Consider the following 14,288-nt stretch of genomic DNA (forward strand, 5'->3'; position numbering starts at 1 on the left):
GCTCAGAAATTGGGAATAATGAATATGGCCTTCTCTAGGATGACAAGCAGCAGCTCTCGCACACCCAGTACCAGGCGGCAGCCCTTAGCTAGCTATAAGGATGCCCTGTCTGAAGTCCCCTAAAGGAAACCACTTTATTGAATTTATAAATCTTGGTTTACTCTTCTATCCTGAAGTAACAGCAAACCAAGGTCACACTAACCATGCATTTCTGAGAAATGAGAATGAGCTGCAGAAAACTAAGTTTCAGGAGAGGGGTCCAAACTGAGGCTTAAGGGAATGCTTTCAGTTTAATGCTTTATAGGAATAGGCTCAAATGCTGGGAAACAGCAGCATACAGAACCACTCTGCTGGCCTGCAGCAGGCCAAGTTGAGAGAATTCTTTTGGAGGTCCAATTCTTTGCTAAGCAAGACATTCTGGGGGAAGTAGTTGTGAATCTGAAGTTACCATTACATACTGTGTTTTTTTAAGTGGGTCTTTTCAACCAATATTGGTACATATGAGTAGCATATGTACATACAACATGGAGAAATAGCTTTTCTTTGCTTTCCCAATCTCCTCCCAACACATTCAAATCCCCATTCAGGAAGATTAGCGTATTTCCATTTGTTTGAATGAGTCAAAATTTATGCCAAGTGAATAGTAAAGAATAAAATATCATATAATTTTAGAAGGATAGAACAGAAGAGCTAAGAAGTTCATCTAGTATTCATCTAGTCAAACCCTTTCACTTTACAACTAGATAAACTGAAGTACAGAGAGGTAAAGTGACTGCTCAAAGTCACAGAGCAAGTCAGGGGCACAAGTTGTCTAACTCCTAGTCACTGCCCAGCTAGTATTACTGAGATCACCAATCCATTAGGATCCAGATTTAGACTTAGAATGAGCACTTGAGGTCACAAGCCAGGGATCTAACTTCAATTAGCCACTCCAGCTCAAACAAGCAGCCCCCGGTTGGCTTCCAAATACCCCCAACCTCTCTTCCTCATCCCCTCCAGTATGAGTCAGGGTCTCAGTTTGGGACCCAGTTTGATTGGAGAGGAGTCAGAGGATTGGCTTGAAAGATGTCTGGCCCTGTGTCCCAAAGCTCCATAGCAGGCTCTGAGCCAACCTTCTATGGCTGACCAAGGTTGGTTCTCTGAGCCAACCTCTGTCTTCTATGGACAGTAGGCAAAGGCTTTCAGCCAAACGCAGGACATTGGCATATTTGCTCGAAAGATACCTGGCTTCCAAAGTCAGCAATTTAGTGGTCATCCCAGTGAGACACTGAACTAAGCAATGAAAGCTTCTAAAACAAGGAAGAGAAAGATAGCCTAAATTGCCCCTGGTCTCACCTATCTTTGGGACTCTTTGCTCAAAGACAGAATGTATCATTTATCCCATGCCTAGAAATTCTGTCTCCATCAGAGTGACCCATGAGCATGAACTATCTTGTACCCAATAATGAACCTTCCTGACCATTATTACCCCTTTCTCTGGGTGGTGAGAGACATCCCCCCACCCCTACCTGGGAGACTACAAGGGTCATGCTTATAAACTGCCAAGGAAAAGATGCCTCCCATCATGTTTTATGACTAGTGCTAGACTGGAAGTCAAGGTGGAAAGTACAGGGTGCTGAGCTTACTCTAGGGCATGTCCAAAAAGACCTAAGCTTGGAGCCAGTGTTAACAACTCTGACTTGTTCTGCCTTGTCTTCTGGACCCCCAACCCTAACCTGCCTCTGATCAAACTCATTTAGGGTTCCAATAATGATCTGAGGCCTGCAACCAATGCTACCTTGCTCTTTCTTTCCCCCCAAAGTCTCCATTCTCATATCAGGTGGGCATTACAGACTTCCATCAAATTGTTGGGTTGCCCCTGTCTTGTATGCTGCTTGGTCTGGGTTAGGGGAACTCACAAATTTCCCACAAGCTCTACAAAAAGTATAGGCTCATTTCTCTCTTGATCTTTTCCTTTTTCCCCTAAACCAGACCTTGGTCACTTGCCTTTATGTCAAGGACTTTTTGCCTGCTGGTCCTCCCAGGCTTAGGACCCAGGGAAAGCTGGTTTCCTTTTCAAAATAGGTGAAGAGAAAGGACAAGATACACTGCCACCACAGAACTGTAGGCACCACAGAGTTCACAAAGACTGGACATTGCATGCTCTAGAATGCCCTGAATTCCACTTTCCTTACACTTTCTATGACTTTTTCCCATGCCCAGAGACCACTATGATGTGCAGTTAGCCCCTAAACATCAAAACAACCTTTTTTGGAGGGCACCTTCATAATAGTCCCAATGATCTGCAGAACCTTAGGCCCATTAAACCAATCAGCACAGCTTTAGGGCTGTGAAGATATTCAGTTCAGTTCAGCTCAGTCGCACAGTCATGTCTGACTCTTTACGACCCAATGGACTACAGTATACCAGGCCTCTCTGTACATTACCAACTCCCTAAGTTTACTCAAATTCATGTCCATTGAGTCGGTGATGCCATCCAACCATCTCATCTGCTGCCGTCCCCTTCTCCTCCCACCTTCAATCTTTCCAAGCATCAGGGTATTTACAAATGAGTCAGCTCTTCACATCAGGTGGCCAAAGTATTGGAGTTTCAGCTTCAACATAGGTCCTTCCAATGAATATTCAAGACTGATTTCCTTTAGGATGGACTGGTTGTATCTCCTTGCAGTCCAAGGGACTCTCAAGAGTCTTCTCCAACACCACAGTTCAAAAGCATCAATTCTTCGGTGCTCAGTTTTCTTTATAGTCCAACACTCATATCCATACATGACTGCTGGAAAAACCATACTCTTGACTAGACAGACCTTTGTTGGCAAAGGAATATCTCTGCTTTTTAATATGCTGTCTAGTTTGGTCATAACTTTCCTTCCAAGGAGTAAGCGTCTTTTAATTTCATGTCTGCAGTCACAATCTGCAGTGATTTTGGAGCCAAAATATATAAGGTCTGCCACTATTCCCCATCTATTTGCCATGAAGTGATGGGACTAGATGCCATGATCTTAGTTTTCTGAATGTTGAGCTTTAAGCCAACTTTTTAACTCTCCTCTTCACTCTCACTCTACTCTGGTTCCAAATAGGAAAGGGAGTACATCAAGGCTGTATATTGTCACCCTGCTTATTTAACTTATATTCAGAGTACATCATGAGAAATGCTGGGCTGGAGGAAGCACAAGCTGGAATCAAGATTGCTGGGAGAAATATCAATAACCTTAGATATGCAGATGATACCACCCTTATGGCAGAAAGTGAAGAACGAAAGAGCCTCTTGATGAAAATGAAAGAGGAGAGTGAAAAAGTTGGCTTGAAACTCAATGTTCAGAAAACTAAGATCATGGCATCCAGTCCCATCACTTCTTGGCAAATAGATGGGAAAACAGTGGAAACAGTGACAGACTTTATTATTCTGGGCTCCAAAATCACTGCAGATGGTGATTGCAGCCTTAAAATTAAGACGCTCACTCATTGGAAGGAAAGTTATGACCAACCTAGACAGCATATTAGAAGCAGAGACATTACTTTGCCAACAAAGGTCTGTCTAGTCAAGGCTATGGTTTTTCCTGTGGTCATGTATGGATGTGAGAGTTGGACTATAAAGAAAGCTGAGCACTGAAGAATTGATGCATTTGAACTGTGGTGTTGGAAAAGACTCTTGAGAGTCCCTTGGACTGCAAGGAAATCCAACCAGTCCATCCTCAAAGAGATCAGTCCTGGGTGTTCATTGGGAGGACTGATGGTGAAGCTGAAACTCCAATACTTTAGTCACCTGATGTGAAGAGCTGACTCATTTGAAAAGACCCTGATGCTGGGAAATATTGAGGGCAGGAGGAGAAGGGGACAACAGAGGATGAGATGGTTGGATGGCATCACTAACTCAATGGACATGGGTTTGGGTGGACTCCGGGTGTTGATGATGGACAGGGAGACCTGGCATGCTGTGGCTCATGGGGTCACAAAGAGTCGGACACGACTGAGTGACTGAACTGAACTAAATTGAACTGAACTCTGCATATAAGTTAAATAAACAGGGTGACAATATATAGCCTTGACGTACTCCTTTTCCTATTTGGAACCAGTCTGTTGTTCCACGTCCAGTTCTAACTGTTACTTCCTGGCCCTGCTTACAGATTTCTCAAGAGGCAGGTCAGGTAGTCTGGTATTCCCATCTCTTTCAGAATTTTCCAGTTTATTGTGATCCACACAGTCAAAGGCTTTGGCATAGTCAATAAAGCAGAAATAGATGTGTTTCTGGAACTCTCTTGCTTTTTCAATGATCCAATAGATGTTGGCAATTTGATCTCTGGTTCCTCTGCCTTTTGTAAAACCAGCTTGAACATCAGGAAGTTCACAGTTCATGTATTGCTGAAGCCTGGCTTGGAGAATTTTGAGCACTACTTTACTAGCGTGTGAGATGAGTGCAATTGTGCGGTAGTTTGAGCATTCTTTGGCATTGCCTTTCTTTGGGATTGGAATGAAAACGGACCTTTTCCAGTCCTGTGGCCACTGCTGAGTTTTCCAAATTTACTGGCATATTGAGTGCAGCACTTTCACAGCATCATCTTTCAGGATTTGAAATAGTTCAACTGGAATTCCATCACTCCACTAGCTTTGTTCGTAGTGATGCTTTCTAAGGCCCACTTGACTTCACATTCCAAGATGTCTGCCTCTAGGTGAGTGATGAAACCACTGTGATTATCTGGGTCATGAAGATCTTTCCTGTACAGTTTTCTGTGTATTCTTGCCACCTCTTCTTAATATCTTCTGCTTCTGTTAGGTTCATACCATTTTTGTCCTTTATTGAGCCCATCTTTGCATGAAATGTTCCCTTGGTATCTCTAATTTTCTTGAAGAGATCTCTAGTCTTTCCTATTATACTGCTTTCCTCTATTTCTTTGCATTGATTGCTGAGGAAGGCTTTCTTATCTCTCCTTGTTATTCTTTGGAACTCTGCATTCAAATGGGTATATCTTTCCTTTTCTCCTTTGCTTTTCACTTCTCTTCTTTTCTCAGCTATTTGTAAGGCCTCCTTATACAGTCATTTTGCTTTTTTCCATTTCTTCTTCTTGGGGATGGTCTTGATTCCTATCTCCTGTACAATGTCACGAACCTCTGTCCATAGTTCATCAGGCATTCTGTCTATCAGATCTAGTCCCTTAAATCTATTTTTCACTTCCACTGTATAATCGTAATGGATTTTATTTAGGTCATACATGAATGGTCTAGTGGTTTTCTTTACTTTCTTCAGTGTAAGTCTGATTTGGCAATAAGGAGTTCATGATCTGAGCCAGTCAGCTCCTGGTCTTGTTTTTGCTGACTTTATAGAGCTTCTCCATCTTTGACTGCAAAGAACATAATCAATCTGATTTCGTGTAGGCCATCTGGTGATGTCTATGTATTGAGTCTTCTCTTGTGTTGCTGGAAGAGGGTTTTTGCTATGACCAGTGTGTTCTTTTGGCAAAACTCTATTAGCCTTTGCCCTGCTTCATTCTGTACTCCAAGGCCAAATTTGCCTGTTTCTCCAGGTGTTTCTTGACTTCCTACTTTTGCATTCCAGTCCCCTATAATGAAAAGGACATCTTTTTTGGATGTTAGTTCTAAAAGGTCTTGGAGGTCTTCCTAGAACCGTTCAACTTTAGCTTCTTCAGCATTACTGGTTGGGCATAGACTTGGATTACCATGATATTGAATGGTTTGCCTTGGAAATGATCAGAGATCATTCTGTCATTTTTGAGATTGCACCTAAGTACTGCATTTCAGATTCTTTTCTTGACTATAATGGCTACTCCATTTCTTCTAAGGGATTCTTGCCCACAGTAGTAGATATAATGGTCATCTGAGTTAAATTCACCCATTCCAGTCCATTTTAGTTTGCTGATTCCTAAAATGTCGATGTTCACTCTTGCCATCTCCAGTTTGACCACTTCCAATTTACCTTGATTCATGGACCTAACATTCCAGGTTCCTATGCAATATTGCTCTTTACTGCATTGGACCTTGCTTCCATCACCAGTCACATCCACAACAGGGTGTTGTTTTTGCTTTGGCTCCATCTCTTAATTCTTTCTGGAGTTATTCCTCCACTGACCTCCAGTAGCATATTGGGCACCTAACAATATGGGGTTAGGTGGAGTTCAATATGGGGAGTTCATCTTTCAGTGTCCTATCTTTTTGCCTTTTCATACTATTCATGGGGTTCTCAAGGCAAGAATACTGAAGTGGTTTGCCATTCCCTTCTCCAGTGGACCACATTTTGTCAGAACTCTCCACCATGATCCATCTGTCTTGGGTGGCCCTACATGGCATGGCTCATAGTTTCATTGAGTTAGACAAGGCTGTGGTCCATATGATTAGATTGGTTAGTTTTCTGTGATTGTGGTTTTCAGTCTGTCTGCCCTCTGATGGAGAAAGATAAGAGGTTTATGGAAGCTTCCTGATGGTAGAGACTGACTGGGGGGGAAACTGGGTCTTGTTCTGATGGGCGGGGCCATAGGCCTAGCCAAAGAGAATTTGGGCTGTGGGGGTGCTTCCAAATATTTAATTCATAGATTTCTAGAGATGGAATGCATGTCAGACATTAATAGAAATAGACAATGCACTAACCTGCTTGATTGTATGGGTGTACATTCCATGTTCCCCAGAATGGCTATTAGGCAAACACTGGCTAACAAAGATCTCAGCAAGCTTCTACTGGCTTCTTCTATCCCTTTGAGACACCAGTAACGTGGCACAGGTAGCTGAGAAATTCTGAGTAAACTGCAGGAAGTGTAGGGAGGCAGAGACATATTTGGAATCTCAGGACCTAAATGGCTGCTTGGGAAAGTTGAGGGGCTCAAGAAGGGTAGTGGTGAGGATAAGATTTTCTAGGAACTAAGGAAAGTAGTGGGGGGCTCTTGACATTTTAAAAATAAAAACTGAGGTGCTCCCCAGAGCCTCCAGTATCAAAAATAATTTTCATGAATTCAAGACACACACAGCAAGGACCCAAGCCAAAGTAGTTTGAGACCCTAGGGATATACCAAATTCCTTTCCATCCTTTCCTGACCCATACTCACCATAATTTAAACAAGTAACCCCAGCCCCTCAATGGACCTAGTCTGTGTCAGAGTACACACCAGCCACACCTCTGTACAGCTCACTGCCACCCCCACTTCCCAGTTTCACTGTGAGGTCTTGACCGGAAAGTCACAGCCAGCCCTCCCCCTGAGTCCCCTATGATCACCTACTTTGAAGTTTGTTCCCCAGCAGTGAACCTCTTCCTGGTAAAATAGTGGTTTTTCCAAGTTTTATTTCACATTCCCAAGGCCCCTGCTCTAGGCCTGCTCACTCACATGAATGCCAGGGTCTAACTTCAGCCCATTCCCCACGACCTCGCGTGAAGTTTTCCCCAGACTTTACCACTGACCTAAAAGGCCAACAGCCCGTCTTTAACCACAGGGCAGTGTTCAGCAGGTGCCCTAAAAGGTAATCTAGGCAAAAGCCAGAGACCCTACCTTGGCTGCCTTCCCAAGAGCCCCTGAACTGCATCAAAGCAAGGAAAATGTAGTCCCAGGGGTGAGTGTGGTAGTGACCTTCTGCCCAGATGTTCCACACAGTCAGGAACCCCCTCCACTCAGGCATCAATGCAGCCTGGGAAGTCCTGTGACTGCTTTGTACAGCCATTCACACGCACTCAAACTTTCAAGTGGGGCCTGCACATTAGGATGCCAATGGATCACAAGTCCAGGGGCACCAAGAGTCCCAAAACCTCTTTAAAGGCAGCCCAGCAAAGCTGCAAAGTAAAAAACAAAAGAGTCCTTGATTGAGAGCAGTAGGAGAGGCTCTCCAAGGGCTCAGAGAATCCACAGGTGGATGCCCACAGAATTCAAGGTTTCTATTTACTAAATAATCCCCAGTGCTCCTCAGAGAGCAGCAGAAGTGTGTGTGTTTGGGGGTGGGGAGAGGAGGGAACCCTTCAGTCCCAAGGCAACACATTCTGAGCTGCGTTTTTAAAAGCCACGTATTCTAAGCTTTGAACTTGCGACAGGTCTAGAGTGGAGCTGTCCTGAGGAGCCACAAGAGGGAGTGAGCCTTGAGGAAGGCATCCCAAGCCCTTCAGCTCGCTCCTGAGACTCCTCATCAAAACGGCTTACGGGCTTCACCGGCGGCTTGCTGAGAAAGCCGGATGGCTACTTTAACTTCTCTGAGTCCACGGGCAGGCTCAGTGGGAGGAGCACACAATCCTGTGGTCCTGCAGCCTGCTTTGAACAGCGAGAGCTATGCCCCCAGCCCTGTTTGTCTTAGGGAAGAAGACCAAGTCAGCACCACCCGAAGGCAGGAGGGGTGGAGGCTGGCTTTCTGGCTAAAGACTAACGAGGCACCCCGCGGATAGCGAAGAGGCGCGAGGCGCCAGGGAGGGCAAGGCTGAGGTTGGAGGCGGTGCAAAGTGAGTCTCAGGGCCCAGTCTGCCAGCCGCCTCACGCCTCTCTGGAGACTGCCTCCCTGCCCGGTTTGGGGTTCAGCTCAGAGGGCACAGAGAGATCCGCTCGCTCCCTCAGTGTGGCAGAGGACAGCCCGCCCTGTTAGGCAGTAATCACTGCGGGCAAATAGACGCGCGCACACCCCGCCACTCGCACTTCTTCCTTCCCTTCCTCTCTCTCCAACAGATACACACGCCTGCCATGTGTTTGACTCTTCGCTCAGTCATCAGGATTCCTAAAGTGCTTTTGACAGAAAACACCTCCACTTCCTGTACAGAAACAGAGGCTGCTGCGGACATCTGAGGTACGGTATTTCTCTCAAAGTCCTCCCAACCTTCCAACTCTCTCCTCTCTCCATGGCCTCACACTTCGCCTCCCCCCTCCCCCCGAAAACAAAACAAAACAACAACAATAACAAAAACCTTTCTGCAAATATTTCCCCCCTGTACAGACGCTCAGAGTACCTTAAACAAACCCGAAGGGTGCGTCTGGATATGTACCAGAACAAAAAAGTTCATTCTTTGTGTATGATCAACGAAGGTCCCAGGTCCCACCCCCCGGGATTTCTTGCAGCTAGTCTCCACAGCCGAGGCTGCCCAGAGCCAGGCAACCCGCGCCCTAGCAGCGCCAAGGGCTAGGGGTAACTGCGATAAGTCCAAGCGGCGCACTATAGAGGGGCGCTTCGGGCCAGGAGATACGAGATCTGCAGCAGCCGAACGAACACCCTTGCCTAGAACGCCAGGTGGGGCGCGCGGGGCCGCTCACCTGCTTGGAACTCCACTTGGCGATTTTTCTCTCTTTCCTCCTGCAGCAGCATGGAGTAAAGAATCCCGAAGGAGTTCTGGATGCCGAAGATGGAGCCGTTGCACCAGGTGGCAGCGAAGACCACCATCCAGCCGAAGCCACCTTCGGGGGGCTGGAAGCCACGCGCGGTGCCGCGGGTCTCCACCGTGGGTGTAGGGTCGGGTTCGTGCATCGGCTCAGGCTCAAACTCCAGCTCCGGCAGCGGTGCAGGGTCCGGTAGGGGCTGGGGCTCCGGCTGAGGTTCTGGCTGGGGCTCGGGTGGGGGCACTGGCACTGGCTCCGGCTCCGGCTCGGGGCTACCCACCGGCTCCTGCTGTTCCTGGTCTGCCTCCCGCCAGGGCCCTTTAGCTTCCTCGCTCGCCGGGCTTTGCAGCGCCATCGCGGCTGGGGGACTGTGGCTGCTCGGGCCGGAGGAGCCGCTCTGTGGCTGGTACTTGTTTCTGCTGCTGCTGCTCCAAGCGCTGCTGCTGCTGCCTCCTCCTCCTCCCGGCTCCGCGCCCCAGCTGGCCAGCCTGTCCCGAGACAGACGGTCCCTCGAGCCCTCTACTCCTCCTCCCCCGTCCAATCCCCCTCCTCCTCTCCCCTTGTCATCTCTCTCCTCCCCCTCCTCCTCCTCCTCTCCCTCCCCCTCAACCTCTTCCTCCGTCAACAGGCAGCCCTACAGCCTCGCTCTTCTCTCCAGCCCTTCCTCCTCCTCCTCACACTTGCCTACCTCCTCCTCAATTCGCCACTGCCTTCCTCAACTCCCTTTCCGAACTACTGAATCCCGTTCTCCTAGTCCAGAAGCCCAGTAGAGGGATAGTTAAAATGGAAAAACGAGAGCATAAACTATCCTGTTCTCCTTCCCTCTCCTCCCTGCAGGCTCCAAACGAGCATTGATCAACCCAGAATCCCCAGGGAAGACCCCGCCTATCCTTTACTCCCACTCTCTCTCCTTCCTCACAAGTAGCCTGGAACTAGGGTCTCCCCAGGGACCCCAGGACGAGAGATGGCCCCTAAGAACCCCATCTCGCCCTCAGTAGTCCCTATGTACCCCTCCTTGGGCTTAAGGGGGACTTGGAGGACACAGCCCAGGCTCAGACAGACGGTGGGCACAGTTTTCTCGAGCTCAGGAGCTCAGCCCCCACCCACAGTCCTGCGCAACAGCCCCCCCACCCCAGTCTCTCCCCCTCCGCCCCCGCCCTTCCCGGCAAATCCCTGGCGGGGCACGGATGGGAGGAGGCGGCCCGGCAGCGAGGCCCGCCCCTCCGGGCAGTCAATCAGGGCTTTGTTTGCGCCAACCTGGAGCCCAGAGGAGCCGTAGAGGGCCGGGTCTGGGCCGGGGGCCGGGCCAGGTAGGGAGGGAGGTTCAGTGGCACCGGAGGGGGCCGGGCCCAGGCGGGGCACGAGACCGAGCTCAGCGCTGGCTTCTCTCGGCTCTCTGTCCCGCATTGGAGAAGTAGGAGTTGGGGCCAGGTCGAGCCGCCAGTTTGGGCAAGGGCCGCTCTGCCCTCAACATCCCAGCTGGGCTGGTCCCTCGGGTCTCCGCCGCGGCTTTTCGGGCTCTCGAGAACTCGGCCGAGCCGCTAGCTGAGGGATGTCTTCCCAGCACCCACCGCGCCCTTCCGCCCACCTCTGGCATAGAGACACCAGAGTCCCGCTAAAAGTCCGAGACTAAGGCCCTAGCCCTGCGAGGGAAAGGGAGAGTTTGCTCCCTAGAGAATGAGAGGGTCCCGGTATGCGGGAGGGGTGATCTGCCCCGCGGGCGGCTGGGCTCCCTGCCGGAGTGCACGGCTGTTTCCAGCCTCGGCCCTCGGGGCCGGCCCCAGAGATCCCGGGAAACTCTGCTTCCCCTAAGGGCCCGCGCGTCTAATGCACTAATCAAGAATTCGTGGTGTGGTTACCAAGCTACTTCGCTCCCCACCAGCGGGCGGGCAAGCGCTAAGCCCTTTATACCCAGCATCTCATTAACCTTCTTGTTGGGTGAAAAGACTGCATGGCAGGTGAAAATGCAGCTCAGGGTTGCACCAGATGCCCAGGAACATAGGCAATAAGCAGCTGAAGGCGGGGTGAGCTGAGCGGGAGGATAGAGGTGTCCCAGGTAGCTTGCCATGCCATGAGAGGAAAAAGCCAAATTCACAAATCATGGGGCCTCCACCAGTCAGCAAAGCAGTCATTGCTAGAGGAATAGAGCACGTTCCTTACTGCCTGGAGGTGAGTGTTTTTATCGCCTGCTTTTTCCAGGCCAGAAGATTGAGGATTAAGGAAATATTTATTAGTCTAAGGTCATGGGACAAGTCAAATACAAGCTGAAATTCAAGGCAAAGTCTCGAGCTCCCTGAGCTTCACAACAGGCCACTGGGGAGGTACTCCCCGGGAGAGGGACAGAGGAAGGAAAGGCAGGATGTGGTTGAGTTATCACAGTAGGCTTCCGGAGGAGGTAGTGGCATAGATGGCCCTTGAATCTTGAGAAGGATTTTAACAGGCTGGGGATGGAGGTTGGGTGTCCCTACCTAAAAGGGACAAAGTAAAGAGGCATGAAGAATTCTACTCATAGAAAGAGGTAAATGAAAGCTAATCAGGCCAAAAAGTTAATATGTATACTGCCTCTCCCAGGAAACGTTTGCATTTTAATAAAAATCCTCAATGCTTCAGTCATGAGGAGTGACGAATCATGGACATTATGGGTACTGGTGCTTAAGATTTGATTTTTTAGTCAGCAGTCTTACAGGACCAACTACTGCCCTAGTGGAACACTAGCCTTGGCTTCCATTTGCAGGGAACTTGATTAAAATGCTGAAAAGGGTTATTTCCAAACACAGAACCAGGAATAGACCTTGGAGTCTTGTAGCCCATGTCAGACTCCTGTCTAAATTCTGTTCTCATTTGAATGGTTTTGTTGTTTTTTTTTTTTTTAGATCACTGGAATGGGGGTTGTGATGACACTAAGAAGCTCTTGTGAACCTAGAACTATGCTAGCCCTTTACAAAAATGATCTCATATGATCTTCATAACAATGCTATCAGATTGAAATGATTTGTCCCTGTCTCACAAGTGAGGAAGCAAGTGAGGAAACCTCTTAAGTCTAGTTTTTAAGTCTACAAAGCCATCAAGAGGTTAGAACAGGAATCTTAACTCATTTGTATGAGCTTCACATTATGTGCTCCATCCAAAAGACAAGATGATGTAGCCACCATCTTACCATTCTCAAAACACATGCAGTGCCTACCATTTATTCCCTCTTTAGAAGGTATTTTATAATAGTAGAGCACTGGAATCTGGAGACCTGGATTCTAATCATGATTCTATCATTGTAAACTTGTGTAATCCTAAGCAAGTTGTTTTCCCTTTCCGAGCTTCAGTTTGTTTATCTGCAAAATGGAGTTAATACCCACATCACAAAGTTGTTAAATAGCATACTGAGAAGTATTAGATTTTATTTTGGATATACAAGAGAGCCAGTGAAGATTATTGAGTAGGCAACTAATATCAGATCTGCATTTTAGGGAAAAATCCATGGTGACAGTGTAAAAATTTACTGTGACTTGGAAAGATAAGAGGTAAGGAAACCAAGCAATGAACCAGGTAATAAAAAGTTTATGATCTCAAATAGGGCACTGACTAGGAATGAGGACAAAGGGATGGCTCTGTGAACTATTGTTATGGTAAAGTTGACAGAATAGATTTGGATAGTAAGAGAAAAAGAAGAAGCAAAGATGACGCTGACATTTCCTTCTTTTTTGAGTGAAGGAAAGGATGATAGTAGTGTTAGTGATGGAGAAGGCAATGGCACCCCACTCCAGTACTCTTGCTTGGAAAATCCCATGGATGGAGGAGCCTGGTGGGCTGCAGTCCGTGGGGTTGCTAAGAGTCGGACAAAACTGAGCGACTTCACTTTCACTTTTCACTTTGATGCATTGGAGAAGGAGAATCCTAGGGATGGGGGAGCCTGGTGGGCTGCCATCTATGGAGTCACACAGAGTCGGACACGACTGAAGCGACTTAGCAGTAGCAGCAGTGTTAGTGAAGATTGGAAGTTAAGAGCCAAATCAGATCTGAAGGTGCCTGTGGCTTTCTGTCTCTTCTAAACAATCCTGTCAATTACAACTTTAAAATACAATTTTAATCATGACACTTCTCTGTTTTAAAAACTTTCAGTGATTCTCTCTTTGAGTTAAGTTTAAATTCCTCAACTAGGCATAAAAGTCCTTTATGCTTTGGGACCAGCCACAATTATTCAGCAAGTGTTTACTAAGAGCCTCTGTGTGTCAGACTATAGTATATACCAAGGACACAAAAAGACCTGGTACTTGTCTCTGAGACATTCACATTCAACCTGTCTAGTAGCTCCACTCTTTAACATTTTCTCCCTTTCCCTTTCTCCCATTCATGGCAGGCCCCAAACATACTAGATTATCCATCATTCCATGACATATGGACACCTGCTCTTCTCTCATCCCTCACCACCCATTTTCCTCACTATTCTCCAGTTGAGATTCTATGCCTTTCATTAATCTCCAGAGTGGGTTCAACAAAGTATATAAGAGGGTTAGTCTTAAACTGGGGAGATATGCCTCTTGCCCTTGTCATACCATTCGGTCATTCATTTCACAAATAGTTATTAAGCAAGTACTATGTGCCAGTCACTAAGTCAAGCCCAGGAACATACAATGGTCCTTGTCCTCTTGAGGAAAAGGAAAGAGAAGGATGTAAAGGATGAGACAAGGTTGAGAGTGAGGTGACAGAAATAGAGTTAAGGTCTCAAGATGAATGAAGTTTTCTCTACAAATTTCTAAATCAGACTTGGTTGACAGACATCATCAATATGAACAAATCATTAGAGAGCACCTACTGTGTGTTGTTGTTGCTGTTGTTCAGTCGTGTCTGACTCTGTGACCCCATGAACTGCAGCACACCAGGCTTCCCTGTCCTTCACCATCTCCTGGAGCTTGCTCAAACTCGTGTCCATTGAATCGGTGATACCATCCAACCATCTCATCCTCTGTCATCCCCTTTTCATTCAATTTGGCTTATGCTCTTGAGAAGTGAGTG

General features: G+C 47.4%; 1 protein-coding gene and 1 pseudogene across 1 annotated transcript in view; one reads left to right on the forward strand and one right to left on the reverse strand.

The window, feature by feature from the left end:
- SLC16A2 (solute carrier family 16 member 2) overlaps positions 1-9,822 on the reverse strand; it is a 132,222-nt gene extending 122,400 nt beyond the window's left edge. The window contains exon 1 of the mRNA XM_061409690.1: positions 9,219-9,822. Coding sequence (XP_061265674.1) covers positions 9,219-9,636 — 418 coding nt within the window. The 5' untranslated portion in view covers positions 9,637-9,822. The remainder of the gene's footprint in view (positions 1-9,218) is intronic.
- A 1,559-nt stretch (positions 9,823-11,381) lies between these two features.
- The window catches only part of LOC133242607 (neurabin-2-like), a 141,761-nt pseudogene continuing 138,854 nt past the window's right edge, over positions 11,382-14,288 (forward strand).

Source organism: Bos javanicus, chromosome X, assembly GCF_032452875.1.
Source record: "Bos javanicus breed banteng chromosome X, ARS-OSU_banteng_1.0, whole genome shotgun sequence".
Taxonomy (NCBI): Eukaryota; Metazoa; Chordata; class Mammalia; order Artiodactyla; family Bovidae; genus Bos; species Bos javanicus.